The sequence below is a fragment of the Myotis lucifugus genome, unplaced genomic scaffold, assembly GCF_000147115.1.
Source record: "Myotis lucifugus unplaced genomic scaffold, Myoluc2.0 scaffold_348, whole genome shotgun sequence".
NCBI lineage: Eukaryota > Metazoa > Chordata > Mammalia > Chiroptera > Vespertilionidae > Myotis > Myotis lucifugus.
The window spans coordinates 157,270-178,344 of record NW_005871396.1 but is presented as its reverse complement, the minus strand read 5'-3'; the positions used below and the strand labels follow the sequence as shown (position 1 = coordinate 178,344).

General features: G+C 52.9%; 1 protein-coding gene across 1 annotated transcript in view; it reads right to left on the bottom strand.

The window, feature by feature from the left end:
* PDE10A (phosphodiesterase 10A) overlaps positions 1 to 20,084 on the bottom strand; it is a 137,710-nt gene extending 117,626 nt beyond the window's left edge. Inside the window, 1 exon segment of the mRNA XM_023764791.1 lies at positions 20,017 to 20,084. Within this exon segment, the coding sequence (XP_023620559.1) occupies positions 20,017 to 20,065 (49 nt within the window). The 5' untranslated portion in view covers positions 20,066 to 20,084.
* Positions 20,085 to 21,075: the final 991 nt, after the last annotated feature.

Genomic DNA, 21,075 nt, shown 5'->3' with positions numbered 1-21,075 from the left:
GTTACCTCTGGTACTCAGAAGTGGAATGGAGACAGTCCTAGTTTTATTGTGAGGGCTATTGTTATTATGATTGATGCTGTTGGATTAATTAGTTTTATGATAGATCAATGTCCGGTATATAATAGGTTGGTGATTGCGGCTATTATAAGAAGCATGGATGCTGTTGCTTGCGTGAGGAAATATTTTGTTGCTGCTTCTGTGGATCGTGGGTTGGGATTCAGGGGCGCCCGCCCTGGTATTCAGGGGTCCAAGTCCCTATAGCCTCGAGCAAACGACCCAGGCGCTCTTACCTCACTCAGGGGACATTTTGCCGTTTTGCTTTGTTTTGGGGTGAGGGGCGGCGAAGGAAAGAAGGAGAATGACCCCGCTCCTGGGTCTGGTCTGCCCGGCCTCCCGGCTGTTGCGCTCTCCTCTCCCGCAGGGCAGGGCGGCGCGCAACTGACACTTGCAACTTTCCTGGAAGTCGCGGATCTGTGTGGGCTGCGCTGGCCGCGCGCACGGCGTCTCAGCAGCTGCCCCCCTGGATTGTGGAGGACGTGTTTCACCTCCCAGTGTCACTGTTCATCCCTTTACACGCGACGTGTTTCTTCTTGTCGTTTCCGTTCCTTGAGCTGCCTTTTGGAGTCATTAACGTGACTTTCCAGCTACAAACACGTTTACATTGACCTTGAATTGAAGCCTCCGTACCTGCGCAGGGAGGGAGCGTCCTGTGGGTCTGTCCAATCAGGGCGCACATTTAACCATCTCCACTAGCCCTTGTCTGGAGCCAAACCGCTACCTTCCGTCCTTCTGTTCTCCACATGCTGGCGGAGGGCGCGCACTTCCTGGACAAACCAGAGAGAAAACGCATGACAACGGAAAAGGGCCGCCTGAGCAGGTGCTGGCTGCGTACTGACCGCCTTTGTTAAGCGCGCTCCCTGCTTAATCCCGGAGTCCATTTCTGCTGCTCTGAGTGCAGCAGGCGCTGGGCCACTTTTCTTTCTTCGGAAATACTTCAAAGGTTCCATGACAAACACCCAGACGCAAGCGCGCGCCACTCACCTGTGTCCAGGTGTCCCCACACCTGCGGGATGTTTCCTGTGGATTCTTTTCCTTCTCTCTGGCCTCCGGAGGGATGTGCCAGAAGAGGGAAATGATGGCCGCTACACATGTTACTCCAAGCCTTGTGAGAATGAACACATTGGTCCCGAATTAAGAGAACTCAGCATTTCCATGGTCCCCAGGAAGTTTGCGAGGTAGTCACGGGTCAGGTGGCACCCCATTACTGTAGGATTTCAGCGCCGGGGGAATTCAGGGTTGTGACTCCAGGGGGCCCTGATTGATGCCATTAGGGCACCTGTTTGTGAAATAAATGACCTTTCCGTTGAGAAAATGCCAGTCCACTCTGCAGAGAATGAACACTCGGTGTATGAAGAGGGCAGTTCGACCCCAATAAAAACGATGATTCTGACTAGCAGTTCAACATTTTCAGACAACCTGAGCACCGGCTCCAGCATCTCCCCAGGGACAGGAGGCAGAAGGAATTGATGTGGGAATGAAACCGTCCAGTTCATCTGTCCATGCAGCCATGAGTACATTCAAATGATCCAAACATGCTTCCCCCCATGGTTGTTTTTAAATCAAGTTCTTTCTATATGTTTCAGTACTTTATGCATAACAATTCATTTATAGAGAAAGCAATATCTACCTGATCATGTTCTAATTTGAATTCTATGTTCCTAAAAACATTTTAAAACAACGGTCAAGGTAGATCCCCAGACATTTTAAAATGATGATTTTCCTCACTCACCCAGTTATGAGATTTCTTTATAATTTAACCAGGCACCCCTGTTAGTAGCCTATCAGGGAGGTTTCCCACCAACGCAGTCAGCATCTGATGAGCTCTTCCGGCAACAAGCAGGTGTGTGTCCTAATTGATTTTACTTTACAACTTTGACTATTGGTGCTTGCAGCGGTCCATGTCACATTGCTCACTGAGTCTTGAATCTCCTGTGTTCTCTTTCAAAAATGCTTGTAAACTTTATAAAATATCAAACCAAGCTTGATTAAATGTGAAGCTCGTCTCCTTACACAGATGAAGTCTATACAAGAGCCACATTTTCTTCCCATTGATTTTAATGTGTGTGACTGTGTAAAATATAGTCACCTGCGCAAAATAACTCATAAGCAAGCAGCGCAATGGAAACAGGTGGGGTCTGCCCGTAGACTTTTCGATTTAATTGCTAGTAAATGATCCACGTGTTGTCACTGAGGTGGGATGTACCGTGTCCCACAAACTCTCTAATGAGACCACTGATGCCTCCTCTGGCAGGTTGTACCTGGAGTTCAGTGGCCAGACCCCTACCCTCTCCCTCCCACACCCACTGAACCCCTTGCTACTAGTCACATGTGTGTCTCTGCGGAAAGCCTCCTGCAGTATTTCTCACCTCCAATCAGCATAGCCTTGTTGCCTCGTCTCCTGGAACTGGTGCATCTTATCTGTGCATATGAGCAAGGGGCCTGACCCTCTTCCTAAGAAATGTTCTCGCGGATAAATTGCACTGACGATTCCATTTTAAACAGCTTGATGCCAGGGGCAGGCTTGTCTATCCACCTGTCACCTTTCACAAAGGCCAGTACACAGCAGGCACTCAATGGTTGCTGCCTGCCCATCACCTGCATGCCAACTGGTTACAATTTCTCTTGGTGTTGATGTTAACAAAATCTTGGGTAAACTGAGGAATGTAAAATGCCTTCTTACAGTATTGTTGTAGTCGAGCCTGAAAGGGAAGGGGCTTTTATAATTTTAGTAAGAAAAATATTATAAAGTCAATCCACTGAATAAGACACCCTTGAAAATAGACCAAAGATGATTTAAAAAAAACTCCTTCAGCAACCCCTAATATTTCTAAATCTTCAGTTTCACTTAAATTATTTTTATGAATTCAAACAAATTAACTATAAAATGACCTACAATTTTATTATCGCTTTATGTTCTAAAACAACTAAAACTCAGTATAGATGATATTATCTTCATTTAAAAAATAGTGTTTAATTGTCAACGACAATATTGATAATAGGTAGATTGTTAAAATATTAATATTGCAAATAAATCTTAAGTATCCATGCCCTCCAATGGGGGAGGCTTAGGTGTGTTTCATGATGAAGAGTAAGATCCAAAGGTAAATTTTCATTAATTAAATGCACAACATTTCATTCCCTCCTGAAAGGAAGCTCTGCTAATGGCTGTGCCGAGCCCTGAGGACACTGGTGTTAAAAGCGCTGCTCAGGTTACATAATCGATGCTAAATTCTTGTGGTAACCATGTGAGCACCGAGTTTCTTACATAACACTGCCGTGTTAGGACACAACACTAAATAATGAAGACGCTGCCATTAAAAAAACACAAATAGGAAGTCACTTTGGAAGCCCCGTGAGGTTTGTGGAATGCTGAGGCAGTTTTCATTTCTCAAGAACATGCAAATCAGACTAGAATCAGGAGACCTGGTTAATCAACACTTTCACCAAACTTTTACAGGTCAGAGGTATCCATTTCATTGAAGACTGTGCTTCCAGAGTCAAATAAATGCTGTATGGTAGAATTATATGCATATACACTGAGTGGCCAGATTACTATGACCACCCCATCAGTACTTCATTGACACTTCCAAAAATACTGAATATTGAAAACTTCCTAAGCAAATACTCTCAAGGTTTTATTATTACTATTATTTGCATAACTAATTCACATCATTATACTGATGGGGTGGTCATCATAATCTGGCCACTCAGTGTATATTGTATATAAGAGGCCTGAAAGAGAGAAGGTTCTTTAAGGGAGCCCAAGCCCCATGAAAGCATTTGAGTGGACTGAGCACCGCCCGGCTGGTGTGGCTCAGCGGACTGAGCACGGCCCCATGGACCAGGAGGTGCCAGGCTCGATTCCTGGTCAGGGCACATGTCCAGGTTGCAAGTTTGATCCCCAGTAGGGAGCATGCAGGAGGCAGCCAATCGATGTGTCTCTCTCATCAGTGTTTCTCTCTCTCCCTCTCCCTTCCTCCCTATCTAAAAATCAATAAAAACACATTTTTAACAAGAAAGAAAGTGAACACAGAGGAGCATTAGGGATAAGAAGCTGAGGTCCGGGAACAGCTTACATCCCTCCAGGGGTGTGTCCTGAGCCCTAGGGACCCCTGAGGCATCAGGGAGCTTGGTGTTTCCTAACAGGTTGCCTTCAAATCCCTCCCGAGTCTGTCCCTCCGCGAGGCGTGATGGTAGCGTGTGATTTTGTTTTGTTTTGTTTTTGTTTTTGTTTTATTTCTTAAAGTATTACAAAGAGTATTACACGTCTCTTTCCCACCCCCCCTTGACATTCCCCCGGCCTCCCCTAGCCCCCAGTGTCTTGTGTCCATTGGTTATTCTTATATGCATGCATACAAGTCCTTTGGTTGATCTCTTACCCCCCCGCAACCCTCCCCAGGCTTCCCACTGTAGTTTGACAGTCTGTTCAATGCTGCTCTGCCTTTGTATCTATTTTTGTTCATCAGTTTATAATGGTCTTTATCATCCCTAAATGAGTGAGATAATGTGGTATTTTTCTTGGCTTCCCAGGGGCCGTCTCAACCTCACAGGGGCCGTCCCAGACTCACTGGGGCCGTCCCAGCCTCACAGGGGTCATCTCAACCTCACCGGGGCCGTCTCAACCTCACCGGAGCTGTTTCAACCTCACCGGGGCCATTTCAACCTCACCGGGGCCGTTTCAACTTCACCGAGCATGTGATGTTTGAAGGTCCGCGTAGTTTGGAACAAGTGGGGCTTCTTCTGTGGCTTGGACGTCTTTTCCTCACAAACAGCCTGTTATTCTAAAAGCCACATTTTCATAAGGAGCCTCGGCATTTACCCAAGGGGGTCGGATGCAGTTATGGGGGAAAGAAAAATGGTTGGGGCTTACAGATTAGTCTCAGAAACAAGGATCAACATGGTTATTTAATCAGGAGAATGTATTCCTTTCTGTTCATCTGAAAAAAAAAGCCAGGGGCACAGGTGGGCACTCGGAGGTGCTCCGGCCTGGACCAGAGCGGACGGGCATCGAAGGGCGGGCAGCAGAGCACACGGGGAGCTGTTCTGACGCCAGGCCTTGACTTAGGAAGGCAGGTTCTCCCTGCGCTTCTCTACGGAAGCGCCCAGAGGAGGAAAGACAGCTCCACGCAGCGAGCCCGCGCCTGGCGCCCACGTCCGTCAGGCTGTGTCCCACACGCTGCGGGGCCCGCGTTTCAGTCCTTTCTAGGCGATGCCAGTCCCCCTGCTGGCAAGCACCACCGGCGTCTGTGACGGCTACGCTGCATGTGAGCCACAACCGGAACTTTGTAGACTGAACGGACCCTTGTGAGAAAACATAACACACAGAAGCCAAAGGGCAGGCAGCCTTGTGCTTTCAGCCCATGGGTCATCTCCACCACTTGACCGAGAGCCAGAGAAACCTGCCAGCATCAACCAGGTAGCGGAAGGCAGGAGAAACTGAGGCAGCGTATCTCCCATGATTCCCTGCCACATCCATGTTGCTTGCTCATACACTGGGGCTTAATAAGTTTAGGGTGGCACTCGGTAACATCGTAGTCACCAAAGGTATTGTCGGAAAAGAGGGGTTTCCGCCCTCACCGGTTTGCTCAGTGGATAGAGCATCAGCCTTTGGACTAAAGTGTCCCGGGTTCCATTCCAGTCAGGGCACAGGCCGGGGTTGTGGGCTCAATCCCCAGTGGGGCATGTGCAGGAGGCAGCCGATCCATGATTCTCTCTCGTAATTGATGTTTTGCTCTCTCTCCCTTCCTCTCTGAAATCAATAAAAGTATTTTTTTAAAGTGGGATTTCCCCCGCCCCACTAGAGCTCATCTGCATCCACATTATGCTCCTGACGTGTAAGCAGATGTCGGGTAGGGTCTCCCTGTGCCAGACACAGCAGCCCGAGTCCAGGTGCCGGACACACGCGGGCAGCCTCCTCAACTCCAGCCTGGTCCCCGCGCTGACGCCAGGTCTCCCGTGAGAACCCTGCGACCCGCTAGCCTGTGAGAAAGTTTGCTTTGCTCCTCCTCCCTCCAGCCTTCATTCTGGTAGCCTCTTCCCCTGGAAGTTTCCAGAAATCTCCACCCAGGAGACTTGTGCTCCTGCCCATTACCCTGCACTATGCCTACCGGCATCCAAATTCATCCTACGTGAGGACGCAGCCCTACGCAGATAACCCACCATCCCTGCCACCAGTGATAGAAATCAGGTCAGTGTACCAGCCCTACTGGAAAGACTACGCTGGAAAGCCAGCCATCTTCTCCTGGTTGGAAATCTCCATCATAAATCTTTGTTTTCCTTTCTCGCCATGAGATGTGAGTCTGCTGTGGATGGGCAACCGCAGGCCGAAGGGCCCGGCCCTGGCAAACAGGGCTAATGTGGCCCTTCCCCCCCGGAGCTAAGTGGCATGAACACCTGGTTGGCTTAGCTGACCATGTCTTATGGGTCACTTTGTAAGGGACGCAGCTGGCCCACCCCCAAGTTTTCCACCTGTGGTTGAACTGGGCAGGACGGGACCATCTGCATTGGCTCAAGCTGGGACACCTGGCAGGGGACCCGAGAAACAACCCCGCCACACAGGACGCTCAAGGTGGGAAGCCAGAGAGAAGCCTTGGGTGGGCGAGCAGTCTGCACACTCTGTGTAGACTTCATCTGCCCTGTCCTTCCACAGGCTCTGCGGTGGCCTTGGGTCCTGAAATGTGGCCCAAGGGCCTGTGTTTTATGGTGTGTAGACTGACATTCTCCTAACATGAGTCACCAATCACGTTGTTACCATTCAGCAGTGTTTGTGGGCCACAGGTGAAGGCCTTACCCCGGGGCCACTGAGACACCTCATGGGGCATCGTCAACTCCAAGCAACTCCTCTGGTAACAGGAGCTTAGAAACGCTGGCAAGCACATTCTGAAGGTTCTCCTACGTGTTTGGCATTGAACAATTAAACCGAGTTAAAAATGACTGTGATGTCCATCTAATAATCCTATATGATAAAAGCCTAATACGCTAAGTGTCCAGTTATCCGGTCATCCATTCAACCAATCAAAGTGTAATATGCTAATAATATGCTAAGGCTGCTCAACCGCTTGCTATGACCACCATGGGGCAGACAGTCGACCAGTCGACCAGTCACTATGACATGCACTGACCACCAGGGGGTAGACGCTCTGACCAGTAGGTTAGCTTGCTGCTGGGGTCCAGCCTATCTGGACTGAGTGAGATGGACCAGACACGCTCTGGAGCCCTCTCATGGTCCCTCCCCAGCCCCAATCATGCACCAGTGGGGTCCCTCCGCCTGGCCTGCACCCTCTCACAATTCAGGACCCCCTCAGGAGATGCTGGAGAGCTGGTTTCGGCCCAATACCGCAGGCCAGGCCAAGAGACCTCACTGGTGCATGAATTCGTGCACCGGGCCTCTAGTCTTATATAATTGACATGTAAGTTACGATATGGTTCCCTTCACTTAAATGCGAATGTTTCCTGTGATCACCTCTCCCAAACTCTGGTGTTACCTGGAGGAAGCGTTGTTTATGGGAAGCTGGTCAGGTTGGAGGTGATAGAGAGGCTGACGATGACTGGGGTCTCAGAGCACCCCAAACTTAGAGCATCATCCATGCTTTAGGTGAGGACCAAGAATGGGGATTAATGGATTTGAGCAAATGGAGAAGTTACAGTGGAATGGGGACCCTTCAGATGAATTACGGTAGAGCCCCGATACAGGGAGGGGCAAAAGTTGGTTTACAGTTGTTCACATGGAAAATAAAGTAATAATTAATAAGTAATAATGCAAGAATAAACTCTGTTTCATGTACTCGCAACTGTAAGGCCTGCTTCTGCCCTGTCCAGTATGCAGGACACATTGGTCATGTTACCTGACAGCTGCCAGGTGTCTACGGATCCCATTCTGCCACCTTCTCCTTGGCTGTTAGAACGTTAACAAGTGGCCATGGACATACCCATGGCCCATGGCTGTCCCAGCCACCTTTCAAAACGGCTGCACGGTGAAGAGATGAATGTCAGAGGTTTCCCATGTGTCAATGTACAATTGCTCTTTGCGGGCAAGAAGTTCACCATTTCTTAAAGAATAAAGAGTAAACCATCTTTTATTTTTACTTAATCCCTTCACCTGTGTCACCTGGCTCCCACACCCCCTTCCCGCTGACCGCTGTCTGGCTGTGCTCCGTGCTGTGTTCTCTATGAGTCTGTGGTGGGGGAGAGAACCGAAGGGATTAAGCAGAAAAACAAAACTCAGACACAGACAACAGCACGCGATGCCCAGAGGGAGAGGGGGCTGGGGCAGGTCGAGGAGTGCAAGGGGGATAAATGTGACGGAAGGAGACCTGACTTTGGGTGGTGAACATGTGATACAATATACAATGGTGTGTTACAGACCGTACGCCTGAAGCATATACAATTTTATTAACCAATAACTCCAATAAGTTTAATAAAAGATGTATATAGGGTGTCCCAAAATGTACACACACACTTTGAATAATTATAAAGGCAGTGCTAATTACATTAAAACTCACTTTTAAAGGCGTACACATTTTGCGGAACCACCATCCTTGTCATGAACCCCCAGAGTCCACTTGTTTCTGTGACTGTCATCCAGGGACCGCACAGGGCAGAGCCCTCTTCTGCCTCTAACTGTTGTGATGACGTTTTCCTAACCCTCTTCCCCTGAGACTGCTGAGCCTGGTCACTGTATTCTTTAGGGATCCCACAGCCGCAGTGACCCGGAGTGATTGGGGAGCGTGCGGAACCCCTGAAGAGCATAAATACAGCCCGAGTCCTCCTGGCCTTCGTCTGGAGCTGAACACACGCCATCAGCACAGCCCTGGTGGTCACCTCAACCAGGAGGAGAAAGTACTAGCGCCTGCACGGCCTGCCTACCGCGGGCTGTGTGTCTCTGGCAAGTGTGTTCATTGTGGCTGGTGAGTGTGCTCACAGTGGCCGCGCCAGGAGACTCATCTGCTGTCAGAGCTGCTCCTAGCGCCCCCCTCTCCCACGCCCAGGCGGCCTCTCTGGCTGGAACTCGGTTGGTTCTGTAGACCTTGCACACCTGGATCATAACCCTGCCGCAAAGCAGCCACCAAGGCCAGCCCGGCTCCTGATCGCCCCTTGAGACAGGCCCGCGCTCTCCTCTCCAGGCAGGACGCCCGCCCTGGGTATTCCCAGCACCTGTGCTGCTGGGCGCGATCACTGAGGGAGGACCAGTCCCAGCGCTCCCCCCGCACAAGGGCAGCTTACACACCATGCAGCCGGCTGACAGCCAGGGCAGCGTGTGCGCTCAGAAACCTACCCACCTGTGTGCAGCCAAACTTTACTGCTTAAGTGACAGTGAAATACAGGTAGAGTCTGGATTTATTTTTTTGCACTGGGACTTAAAGAAATCCAATATAAGTAAGTTTTCAGAAGAGAGATAATACAAGCAGACTCACTAAAATATCCCCTTGAATCCTGCATTTACAACCTGATTCTAGTTATTAAAAAAATAAAATAAAATAAAAAGATTTCCACCAAGTTTATCAGGAAGTTTCCACAGAGCTTACCATGAACTGCACAGGTCTGCACGGCTCATACACCGCTCGCCGGCCAGGGGTGCGCAGCAAGGCCTTGTAGCTTGGCCAGCGCCTTCTCACACCCTCCAGCAGCGCACGGGGCCACAGAGGCCCCCGTCTTTATTGGGTGTAAGAGTATCGCCCCACCCTTCACACCGATTAAAATAAAGTGAGGGCTGTGGGCCCACGCGGCTCCCAGCAGCTAAGCTGGAATTAACTGCCCAGCGGATCCCAGCGCAGCCATTGCTAAGCCAACTCACCCAGAAACGAGTCACCAGGCAGAGAATAACTCAAGAAAATATAATTAGGGAAATTAAACCTTTTTTTCAAATCATTGATTTGGCTTATACGATTCCCATTTCACTTGAAAACACCGCACAGTGAAGGCGTGCCCTCCCGCTCCTGGGCACCTGAGGGCTGTGCTGGGAGGGGCGTGTGGGGAGGGTATGTATGGGGGTCTCCTCGGGGCGGGGAAATCTCAATCTGAAAGTAAAAGTATAGACTCACAGTCAAAAGTTTTGCACAATGGCCCTCCCCGCAGCTCAACTAACTGGTTGGCAACATTGTCCTGATGCACCAAGGTTGTGGGTTCAATCCCCACGCAGGGCACATACAAGAATCAACAGATGAATGCATAAGTAAGCCTCTCTCTCTCTCTCTCTCTCTCTCTCTCTCTCTCTCTCTCTCTCTCTCTCTTCTTTATTGATTGTGTTTCTCTAGAGACTCGGAATAACACCCTTCTCTGGGATTTCTGTGTTGTCAAGCCGCAGCCTTTGTATTCAACCCTTTCTCTTCTATTTTTCTGGGAGAGAAATACCCTCGGTGGCCCCTTAAGAATCAGGAACATCCTGGGATTTCCTTTTGAAATGTAAACTCTAGTTGTGAAAGCTCAGATCCTCGCAACCATTTCCCGTGGATTCCAAAATACAGTGATTAAAGAGTGTCCTCCCCTCCCCTTCCTACTCTACGGGTCTTCCGGACACAGTTTTATGTGATGGCCCGGCCCCGGCCCCCGCCAGCGTCCCTCCCAACACGCTTCTGACATCCTCAGTGCCGCACAGCCTCGCCCACCCCCTCGCCGCTCCTCCCTCTCTCCTCTCTTCCTACTAACGGTTTTTGTACATTAGCTCTCACCAAAAAGAAAAAAGAATCCCTCTGAATGGTAAGTTAGCACCACAGAGGCGGACACTCTATCCTAGCAACAGCCACCAAACCCACTGTCACCCACAAGGACACCGTCTGCTTCCTTCTAGAAAGAGATTCGCAGCAGCCCGCCCTCCCCCGCTCTCGTTATGCACGTCATGAGATGAGAGGAGACGGGAGGTTGTCCAGAAACAAATCCCATTGAAATGATGGGCTTGGCGATCCCGCCTTTCCCACGGGTGTCGTGGCAACACGCATGCAGCCCGTGTTCAGTCCAGGTCAGTGTGGCCGGGGGTGTCCAGTACAAGGGGCTGCCATATCCATCGCCTCAGTTCACCTTCAGAACACCGCACGGGTGGGTAGATCTGAAAGAGGGGGGAGACCTAAGAACTCAGCGAGGCAGGTACGTCTCGGTTTACACAGGGTCACCGGAGCCTCGCCTTCGCGTCTTTATGCTGCAGGTACCAGCCTCAGGTGCGAGCAGAAAAAAATAAGCATCTAAGTTGACGTAGAAAAGTCATGAAGAAACTTCCTAGAGAAGATATGGGCCGGAAAAGGCTACCGGGAAAAGGCGAGTCTGGATTCTGATGCAGCTCTTACCTCCCAGCCCTTGGGGGGCTGTGGGGCTGCCTCCTCCCCTGGCAGACACCCTCTAGAGAGCCTGTCAGCCCAGCGAGGCTGGGCCCCCAACGCTGTCAACGCTGCTGAACACCCAGGAAGTAAGCACTTCACAGTCCCGAGGTTCCAGGCTGTGCTCACAGTTAGAAAGTTCACAGAGTAGCTGGACCGTGAAATAGCTGCTGTTCAGTGGTTGCCACCTATGGAAATGGTATTTTACATGGTTCAGCCTCACACATAGTGAGGCCCTCTCTCGGCTTCCTGTTAAGACACGAGGCTTCATGTGTCCAGTTTAGTCTGCAGAGAGGATGATGGGAAGAGGACTTCTGGAATAGCCTCTAGTCTATCTTATAATCAGCAGGGCTCATGTTGGGTACTGACGTAGATGCTGTTGAGTACCCATGGTGACTACCAGTAGGTGCTACTGGTGCCCACGGTGGCTATGGCTGGGTACTATTGGGTGTTGTTTGGTACCTTGGTTGGTGCTGTTGAGTACTAGTGGGCACCCATCGTGGATACGTTGAGTCCTATTGGATACCTATAGCGAGTACTGTTGGGTGCTGCTGGGTACCTATGCTGGGTGTTGTTGGTACTTATGGGGGGCACTGTTGGGTATTGTTAGGGGCACCATTAAGTACTGGGATAGAAACAAAAGCAATCGCAGAGTTTGTTCTTTGGTTTTTCTCTGAAGGAGTGCAGCATCTCAAGGGGAGAAGTGAAATTTCGTCTCTAGGGCTTTGGGAGTCATATACTAAAGAGAGACTTAGGCCTAATATCATATTTTGCAAATTCTAAAATGTAAGTGAGTTGCTACCAAAAAAGCCAGAAAGGATCACAGTTCAGCCGCAGCAACATCCACTGAGCGAACACATGGAAAAAGTACTCCTTCTCCATTCACCAGAAGGCAAACTCACTCCTTCTCCATTCACCGGAAGGCAAACTTCCAGCCACAATTCGAGGGGCTCTCCCTGAGGCTGGGCAGCTCGCAGGCACAACAAGAAAAGAAGAAATGGAGTCGTGATGACATAAATTGACCTCGAACGTGAGTCATAATCTGTGGGTAGTTTTTAGATAAAGGAACCTTGAGAAATGACCACTGAAACACAGACACGTGAAAACACTTCCTTTCAGAACCCGCCTCCTGCCCGAACGCCCGTGTGTCCTGCTGTCCATTTTAGAATGTGCAGAACATGCGCGTATGTGCTAATATCGCTGCGTTACCAGAACCCTATAATTCTGAAGACTCTCAAGTCCCTTCATAAACCACATGGGGAAGCCCCTGGAGGACACACAGAGGACCCTCCCTGTGAGAGTAAGACAGGCCCGTCGTCGAGTCTCTGTTCATTCAACCACACCCGATCCACGGAGCACCAGGGGGCGGTTTGCCTCATCCACGCGCCCACGTGACGGACATCAGAGCCTCCATCATTAAATCAGCTCCCAAGGGGAGGATGGCGACGTCTGCTGCTCAAAAAGCAATAAAATGCCAACCTCCTAACACGCAGCTCCAAGGATCTATAGAAAGAGGAACGATTGTAAAAGAAAAGTTCAAAGTTATATTTTTTAGTCATTAATGCTAACATCAGGATTTGTTCTGGAAAGGTGTGTGTGTGCGTGTGTGCATGTGTGTGTGTGCGCGCGCGCGTGTGTGTGCGCGTGTGATGTTCCCTTAAAGCAGCAGGTCATCCCAAGGGTTTGGGAAACAGGCTGCCACGCCCGGAGTTGCAGATTTGGGTCTGGCTGGGGCTGAGGTCAGTTTGTACTGAGTTCGCAGTGACACTGGGCTGCTGGTCCAGTGTCCTGCTACCACTTCTTTTCTTTTTTTAATCCTCACTGGAGGGTATTTCCATTGAGTTTCTGAGAGAGTGGACAGGAGAGAGGAGAGAGGTATAGAGAGAGAAACGTCAATATGAGAGAGACACATCGATTGGTTGCTTCCTCCACGCTGCCCGACCAGGGCTGGAGATGGAACCTGCAAGGCAGTACCTGCCCTTGACCAGAAATCGAACCTGAGACCCTTCGGAGCAAGGGCCCAGGCTCTAACCACTGAGAACGCCGGCCAGGGTGCTATCACCTCTTATACCAATCAGGAGCCTATCGTTATTTCATATACTACCCGCCTCCTAAGCAGAGCACATTGTGGACAGGATCAGGCAGCATCTGTGAGAAATGGTTGTGAAATACACTCATTATTCACGCGGAATGGCTGAGCTGCAGCACCGTATAAAGGCGTGGCCCTCGCAGTCATGGTGACCGCAGACTCACGGGCGGGTTTGCAAAGGGTCTGCCACCCCCGCTTTCTGCCCCAACAGCCGCTACAGGAAGTGAGAGGCTGAGGGAGGGTCACTGGGGCCCTCCGCCAGCCGGTGCCGATGTGTCATCTGCCTAATGCAATCAGCTTAATTGTCCGGAATCAATTATGGTCGTCGAAGGCGGGAACCTGGCTCACAGAGCAGGGGTGTCACTCTGGAAAATTATGTCATGTGGCCGGAGCAATCCCTCAGTCCTTGGTCTAGTCATGGACTTGCTGCGCTCCCAGCAACCTCCTCAAGTCGCCAGACGTATCTGAACACCTTCCTTACTATCACCGGGGCCAGGGAGGTCCACAGCGAGGGCGGTCTGGACTCTGGCTGATGCCAGCAGGAAGCCACTGCCCCCGCCGGCTGTGCCTGCACCCTCGGGTCTGGGGCACCTACCCCGGTTTGCTCCTGCAGACACCCAAACTCTCCCCATTCCGCCAGCGTTAACATTGCCGTCCACGTGGGCATGGACCTGCCTCGGAGCACAGCTCCCGACACAGTGTGTATCCTCAGCAACGTTTCCGAATGAAGGGAAGGAAGGAAGGGAGAGAGGGACGGAGGGATGGAAGGACGGAGGGATGGAGGGACGGAGAGAGGGAGGCTGCAGATGGTGACAATAATCGTAAAGGGATCGAGTATCAGAGCAGGACACAGGTCTCCAGCGACAGGTGGAAGGTTGCAGCGTGGACAGAGAACAGGACTCAGGACACGCTGAAGACTTGGGGCGGGGCTCCCCAACACAGCCTCCGGGGAATCGGCACGATCATGTGAGGGAAAAGCAGAGAGGAACCACACGCACGCACACACACACACACACACACACACGCACATGCCACACACACACGACCCCAGTGAACCAGCTTGGCGGCCACATTTGTCGGCGAGTGTTGTGGGCCTGTGAGACAGACGGACTCAGCCATCAGTGTCCTTCATCAAGATCCTGCTCCAATCACCTGAGGTGGTTTTATCACAGATGACGGACAACTAAGCATCGTGTCGTAACCAAATCTTTAACACTGAGGACATCACGCCGCCTGCTCGCCGCCATCTCACACTAACGAGGAGGCGCCTGCCTGTGGGGACATTGGTCCAGGGCAGGACCAGGCTTTCCTTTGGGGAAATGTGTCGTGCGTGTCCCACCAGCCCGTCCCATCCTTGTCCTCACACACCCCGTGTTCCAGGCAGTTCCCCACGTGGGTGAGGCCCCTCCCCCAGAAGAGGCACCCAGGGTGCTGGACCTGGGCCGGGGCCCAGCCCGACACCAACCAGGCTGGGCCTGGGCATCTCAGAGCCCGCGAGCAGGGCACACCAGGGCTCCGTGGGAAGAGCCCCCCCCCGCCCCACTCAGGGCTCCCTGTGGAGGCGCCTGCACTGTGATGTATAAACCTAAACCGTGAAAGTGGAATCCACCACAGGACACGGGGTCAGGGCGAGGCAGGTGGGAAGGAAGCCCTTAGGAAGGAAAACCGTGAGCGGGTAACGCTAAAAGGAGACCCAGTCCACGCCTGGTGCCTCGGTGAACGGGAGAAGCACCCTTTTTGGTTTGAGGGGCTCCTTAGCGGGCGGGTTGGGGACCGTGCAGAGGACAGAGCCCCGTCCTCGCCAGATGTTGCTCTCAGGGCTGCCTGCGCAGGCCGCACCCACCGCTGTGTCTGTGCCAGAAGCGGCCCATCTGCGGAAGCCCCTTCTCCGCCAGGCGTGAGCCCGCCCTCCGACCGCTCTGCGCTGAGCCTGGGTCCCGGGACAGCACAGGCTCAGCCTGAGACTCGGGGCTTTGTGCTGCTCGCTGTGCCTGATGGGCCACGGGTGCCGGGAGGCATTTCCTGGTGATTTCCCCGGGAGCTGCGCTCACCCTCCCGCGGTACCAGCCCTTGGAGGTCTCCACCAGGCCGTGCATCCTTCCCTGGTGGCTCAGGGCGACGCCTGTCCACGCCCCAGAGCCCGGCGACTGGTTTTGTTGTAAACATTAGAGTATTGGATTCTCGCAGTGACAACGTTTTAAATAAGAGGCAGAATACAACCATTTCTAAAGCTAAGGACCATCATGTCAAATGCATTTGGTAGGAAGAGAAATAGCTATGTTTTTCTTTTCTTTTCTTTTCTTTTTAAAATTTATTTTTATTGATTTCAGAGAGGAAAGGAGAGGGAGGGAGAGAGAGAGAAACATCAATGATGAGAGAGAATCATGGGTCGGCTGCCTCCTGCACGCCCCACACTGGGGATCGAGCCCGCAACCCGGGCCTGTGCCCTGACCTGGAATCGAACCGTGACCTCCTGGTTCATAGGTCGACGCTCAATCATGTTCTTCAATCACATCGTACTTTATATCTGCATGTGTCCTTCCCTTTCCCACACTTTGGTCGGAGCTTCTTAGGGCAGCCCAGAGAGGGCACTAGGCCGCTGGCGTTGGGGTGGGGACCCAGAGGGAAGCGCAGCACTGGCACAGGCGGTGCCAGGCCGTCCGCGTTCCCCCAGGCGGGCGGGCGTCGCTCACCCACACCAGCCTCCCCTCCACACGGGCCCGCGGAGCCGCCTCCTCCGGGAGGTGCTGTTCTGTGCGCTCAGCAAGGCGTTAGAAAATGCAAAGGGTTTGACGTGAAGGAGAGTGACATGAGTGACACGGAACGAAAGCAACGGTTCTTTTAAATGTCACGCGATTCTCTGTTCAAAGTGGAGCACCCCAAAATAACTCCGAGCACGCTGGGACCCGCGTCCTCTCTTCCCTCCGCCGCCCCCAGTGCGCCCACACCCCCTCCCCCTTCCTGCCCTGTCGGCACAGGTGCCCCCCCCCCCCAGCTCCCCACGCTCAGGCAGGCTGCTGCGGGCAGAGGCAGGCTCGCTGCAAGGAGCTGTGCCTCCCTGCACGGTACTGAGGCTTTCTGAACCATGGAATCGGTTACCAATCTGAGGGCCCAGGCTGGTCCTTTAAAACAAAGAGGAGGCTCACCGTCCCCCCCTCCCCCCACCGTGTTTCCCTCTGATAAGAACAGAGGACTCGCCCGGGTCGGTGTGGCTCAGTGGTTGGAGCATTACAGGAAGGGTTGTGGGTTCAATCCCCCGTCATGGTGTGTACGTCAGGCAGCCGATCAATGTTTCTCTCTCACATCAATGTTTCTCTCTCCCTCTCCCTCGCTCTCTAGAATCAATGAAAGATAAATCCTAGGGTGAGGACTAAAAAAAAAATAGAAGAATTGCCAAATGGAGAACTTGGTGGAATAAAAGGTTTCTGCTCAGAACAAGTGCCCGACAGGGAGATGGACTCTAGAGACTGTCGATTCGACTTAACTTTCCCACGAGGACCGTTAGCAAGAAGCACTTCCAACGTTGACGGTCACGTTTGGTAGTGATGCCAAGGGATGACCTTGACTAGGGCCCTTCCCACAGGTGTGACCTGCAGGCCCACCGCCTGCCCGGCCGCATCTCAGCCTGCCCGGGGGACCTGCGCCCGGGGGGACCCGCCAGTGGGTGGGAGTGCCGGGAGGCGGCAGGGCAGGAGGCCACATCGCACAGTGCTCCCGTCTATACTGTTCTTACTTAAAATCAACTCAGCTCAATTGTTTAGACTTGAAGTCATGCTAACCAGCACCCCCCCCCCACCCCCAACGGCACTGTCTGCAGCCTAGGACGGACGGGGTGCATGTGGATTACAGACATTGACGAGCGTCAGGCATGTAGACTTCACGTAGGTGCTACATCCCTCAGACCTGGGTTCATACCGAGCCTGTCCACCTACTACGTGTGGCTTCGGTGGAGCCAGGTAAGCTCAGGGTCAGGACCTTGAAGGTGACGGTGGCTGGTGCTGCCTGGATTCAGGGGGCGCTGCCCCCCTTCCTGGCCCCCCCAGCTCCCGCCCCACGCGGAGCTGGCCTGTAGCCACGCTGGGCCGTGACCCCTGAGTCGGCTTGTTTACCATTTTGTCCCAGGATTTGAAAACAAGCTCTCACTAAGTAGGCAGGAATTAATGGATCTTAATTACACCCTGTAGGCTGGCTGAATGCACCCAGATGAGCAGGCACTTGCATTAGCCCTGAAGCCCTTAAGATGAGTCACCCCTTGACCAGGTCCCTCTTTGCTCAGTAATTGTAGGTGGAAGGAAGGTATCTTTAAAGGCATCTAATTAGTAGCAGGACTCACCCTGATATAGAGATCTGATCCCGGAGCCCACGGCTATGAAAGTGCAAGGGGTGGGGGCAGGGTGACTCCAGGGGCCCTGGGGGCAGTCAGACCGGATTCATGGCCGGCCGCATCCCATCCACCTGCTGCCAGGAGAGAGGACACCAACCCCGCCTCCGGGTGCTGGGAGCCCGCAAAGGAGCCGGAGGGACACCTGTGTGTTCTCCTGGTATTCAGATCCAGGTTTGCTGAGAGGGCGGGGAAGAGGTTTAGCTCAGATTCTGGGGCGTCACTTCATAGCAGACGGTGCTCCGTGAGGTACAGGCCTCAGTGAGGGAGGGTGAGGCGGGATTCAGGATGAAGCCTCAGGCACGCCCTGTGTCACCCTCACCATCATTGGCCTTGACAGAGACTCCTGCTTGCCTGCCAGCATGGGCCCTGCCCCCTGGCTCACTGGGCCCTGCCCCCTGGCTCGCTGGGCCCGTCCGTCCCCACTGAGCCCTGCCCCCTGGCTCGCTGGGCCCTGCCCCCTGGCTCACTGGCCCCGTCCATCCCCACTGGCCGCACATGCCACGTCCCAGGCCCAGGTCCCCTCCATGTGGGAGTGGGACGGAGGCTGCGTGAGAAGGCGGCTTGTTGACAGTGAGGATGCAAAGTCAGAACAAAATCAGGCTCGAAAACAAAACAAGAACCTGTCGCTGAGACACCGACCCCTGAGAACACGGTTCCACACACGGCAGCTTCCGTGTCTGCTGGAGCCTTCCATTCGGGCAGCGTGGGAGCCCCCGGCTGAAACCTCTTATTTGAAAAGGAAGCCAGTGGGAAACCATGTCCATTTTACGGCCTCATTTCCGTAACACGCTTTCCCCTGAAGTGAAAAATGTTTCTATACTGAAACCTAACGGCTTCCCACACGCGGTGTGAGAGCTCTGCAGGCCTTTCCCGGTGAAACTGGGGAAAACTATTTTTCAAATATATTTTTATTGATTTCAGAGAGGGAGCTAGAAGGAGAGAGAGATAGAAACATCAATGATGAGAGACAATCATTGATCGGCTGCCTCCTGCACGCCCCACCCTGGGGATGGAGCCCACAACCCGGGCATGTGCCCTGACCGGGAATCAAACTGTGAGCTCCTGGTTCATGGGTCAATGCTCAACCACTGAGCCACGCCGGCCGGGCATGAAAACTATTTTTAATGAAAAACCAAACAGGTAAAGCTTCTGGAAGTGGCCCTAAGGGCACACAGCTGACGGAGAAGCGTGTGCCCAAGAAAATCTACAGAAATCGGTAAAGAATGGCGAGGCCTGTGTATTGTCACTCCCTCCTCCCGGGAGCCCCTCCAGGTGCCGCAGCAGGAACACAGCAGGGCTCGCTGTGCCCCAGCCCTCGGTCACTGGGCTACCTTCCTGGGAGGAGCGGACTCGGCGTTTCTCATCCTTCCCCCCCCCCACCTGTGTCCCAGGAAAGAGCAGCGGGAGGGGGCTCCTCTGCCTACCCAGACCCCACTCATGGGATGAGTAACATGCTGAGAATACAGAGTTCAAACCACCAACAGACCCTATCTAATAAAGAGGGAATATGCAAATTGACCATCACACCGTAATGGTCAAGATGGCTGCACCCACAGCGGAGGCCGAGTTCCCATAAGGAGCCTTAACAGGCAATCAGCAGGGACCTGAGTCTGCGTGGCGCTGGGCCAGGGCAGGTGACCTGAGGCTGTGCCCCCCGCCTGGTGGGGCTTGACGGAGACCTCAGGCCATGCCCCCCACCCTGGTGCTGGGCCAGGGACCTGAGGCAGCATCCCTACCCAGCGGGGCTTGACGGGGTGGGGCCGGCCGGGTCTGGATCTAGCCCCAATGAGGGTGAGGCCAGCCAGGTCTGGGTCTCATGCAATTTCAAGGTGCACATGGGTGGGCGGGGACTTGACTCTGGTCCCGTGGTGCGCCCCAGACTCTGACAGGAGGAAGATTTTCATATGCATTTTGCTAATTTTCTTTCATCTCTGACACTTCTATTATAGAGAAAGGGCAAATAGCAATATTAAAATATTTCCTCTAATTAATTCCCTTTCAATGTGCATGAATTTCGTGCACCGGGTCACTAGTAAAGCCATAAAAATATATGCACTGAACAACAGGGCACCAAAACACATGAAGCAAAAGCATACAGAATCGGAGAGAGAAATAGATAATTCAGCAGTAATCGCTGGAGAAGAGGGTGGGGTGGGTTACAGCAGCAGCCCGGGTACCTGGGACGTGGAGGGAGTCCGGGCTGCCTGCGGCTGGGTCATCGCTCATCTGCTCCCGGGCGTCAGTCCTGCTTCTCAGGGTCAGCAGGGCGGACCCTCTGCTCTCACTTGTCGGCGCGAAGGGGAGGCAGCTGCCTGCAGGGACAACGGGACACGGGTTAAGGCCGGTTGCTCCGGAGACACCCACAGGGAGTCTCCATCCAGGGAGACCCTCAAGGACAGCCGGCAGTGACCAGGCCGCGGCTGACCTCAATGCGGGGCCCACACAGGCCCACACGGCACGGCTCCCCACTCCGATCCGGAGCCGCGGCGGCCAGGACCTCGCATCAGCTCCAACCCCTGCTTCAGACCCGCCGGGGATGCTGGGAAGTGTACCATTTTAGCGATTTTAAAGTGGTTGGTTCTGTGGCATTAAATGCATTCACATAGCTGTGCAGACATTCCCACGGTCCCTCTCCAGAACGTTCCAACTTCCCACACTGAAACTCTGTCCCCATTAAACACTGGCTCCCCCTCCCCACCCTCAGGCCCTGGAAACCACCCGGAATTCACCTTCTGTCTGTGAGTCTGACTCTGGGAACTGCACCTGCGTGAACTCATACAGCATGTGTCCCCTTGAGCCTGGCTTATCACGTGACAACATGCCACACTTCATCTACGTTGCAGTGTGGTCAGAAGCCCTTCCTTTCTGAGGCTGCATACGACTCCCCTGGATGGACGGACGGCCTTGGCTCATCCGCTCACCCCCGATGGGCTGCTCCCACCTTTGACGACTGTGAGTCACACCACTGTGAACATGGAGGCACCGCTCTCTCTTTGGCCTCCTGCCTCCATGTCTTTGGAGTCTTATGCCCAGAAGCGGAGTGCTGGATCATGTGATGATTCTACATGGAAAGTGTGAGGAATCACCACACCATTTCCACAGCCGCTGCACCCGTCACATGCCCATCCGTAAGGCACAGGGGCCCAATACCTCCATGTCCTTATTTATTTTTTAAGTAACAGCGATCCTAGTGAGAGTAGAGTGGGGCCTCCCTGTGGTTCTGATCGCGTCTCCCT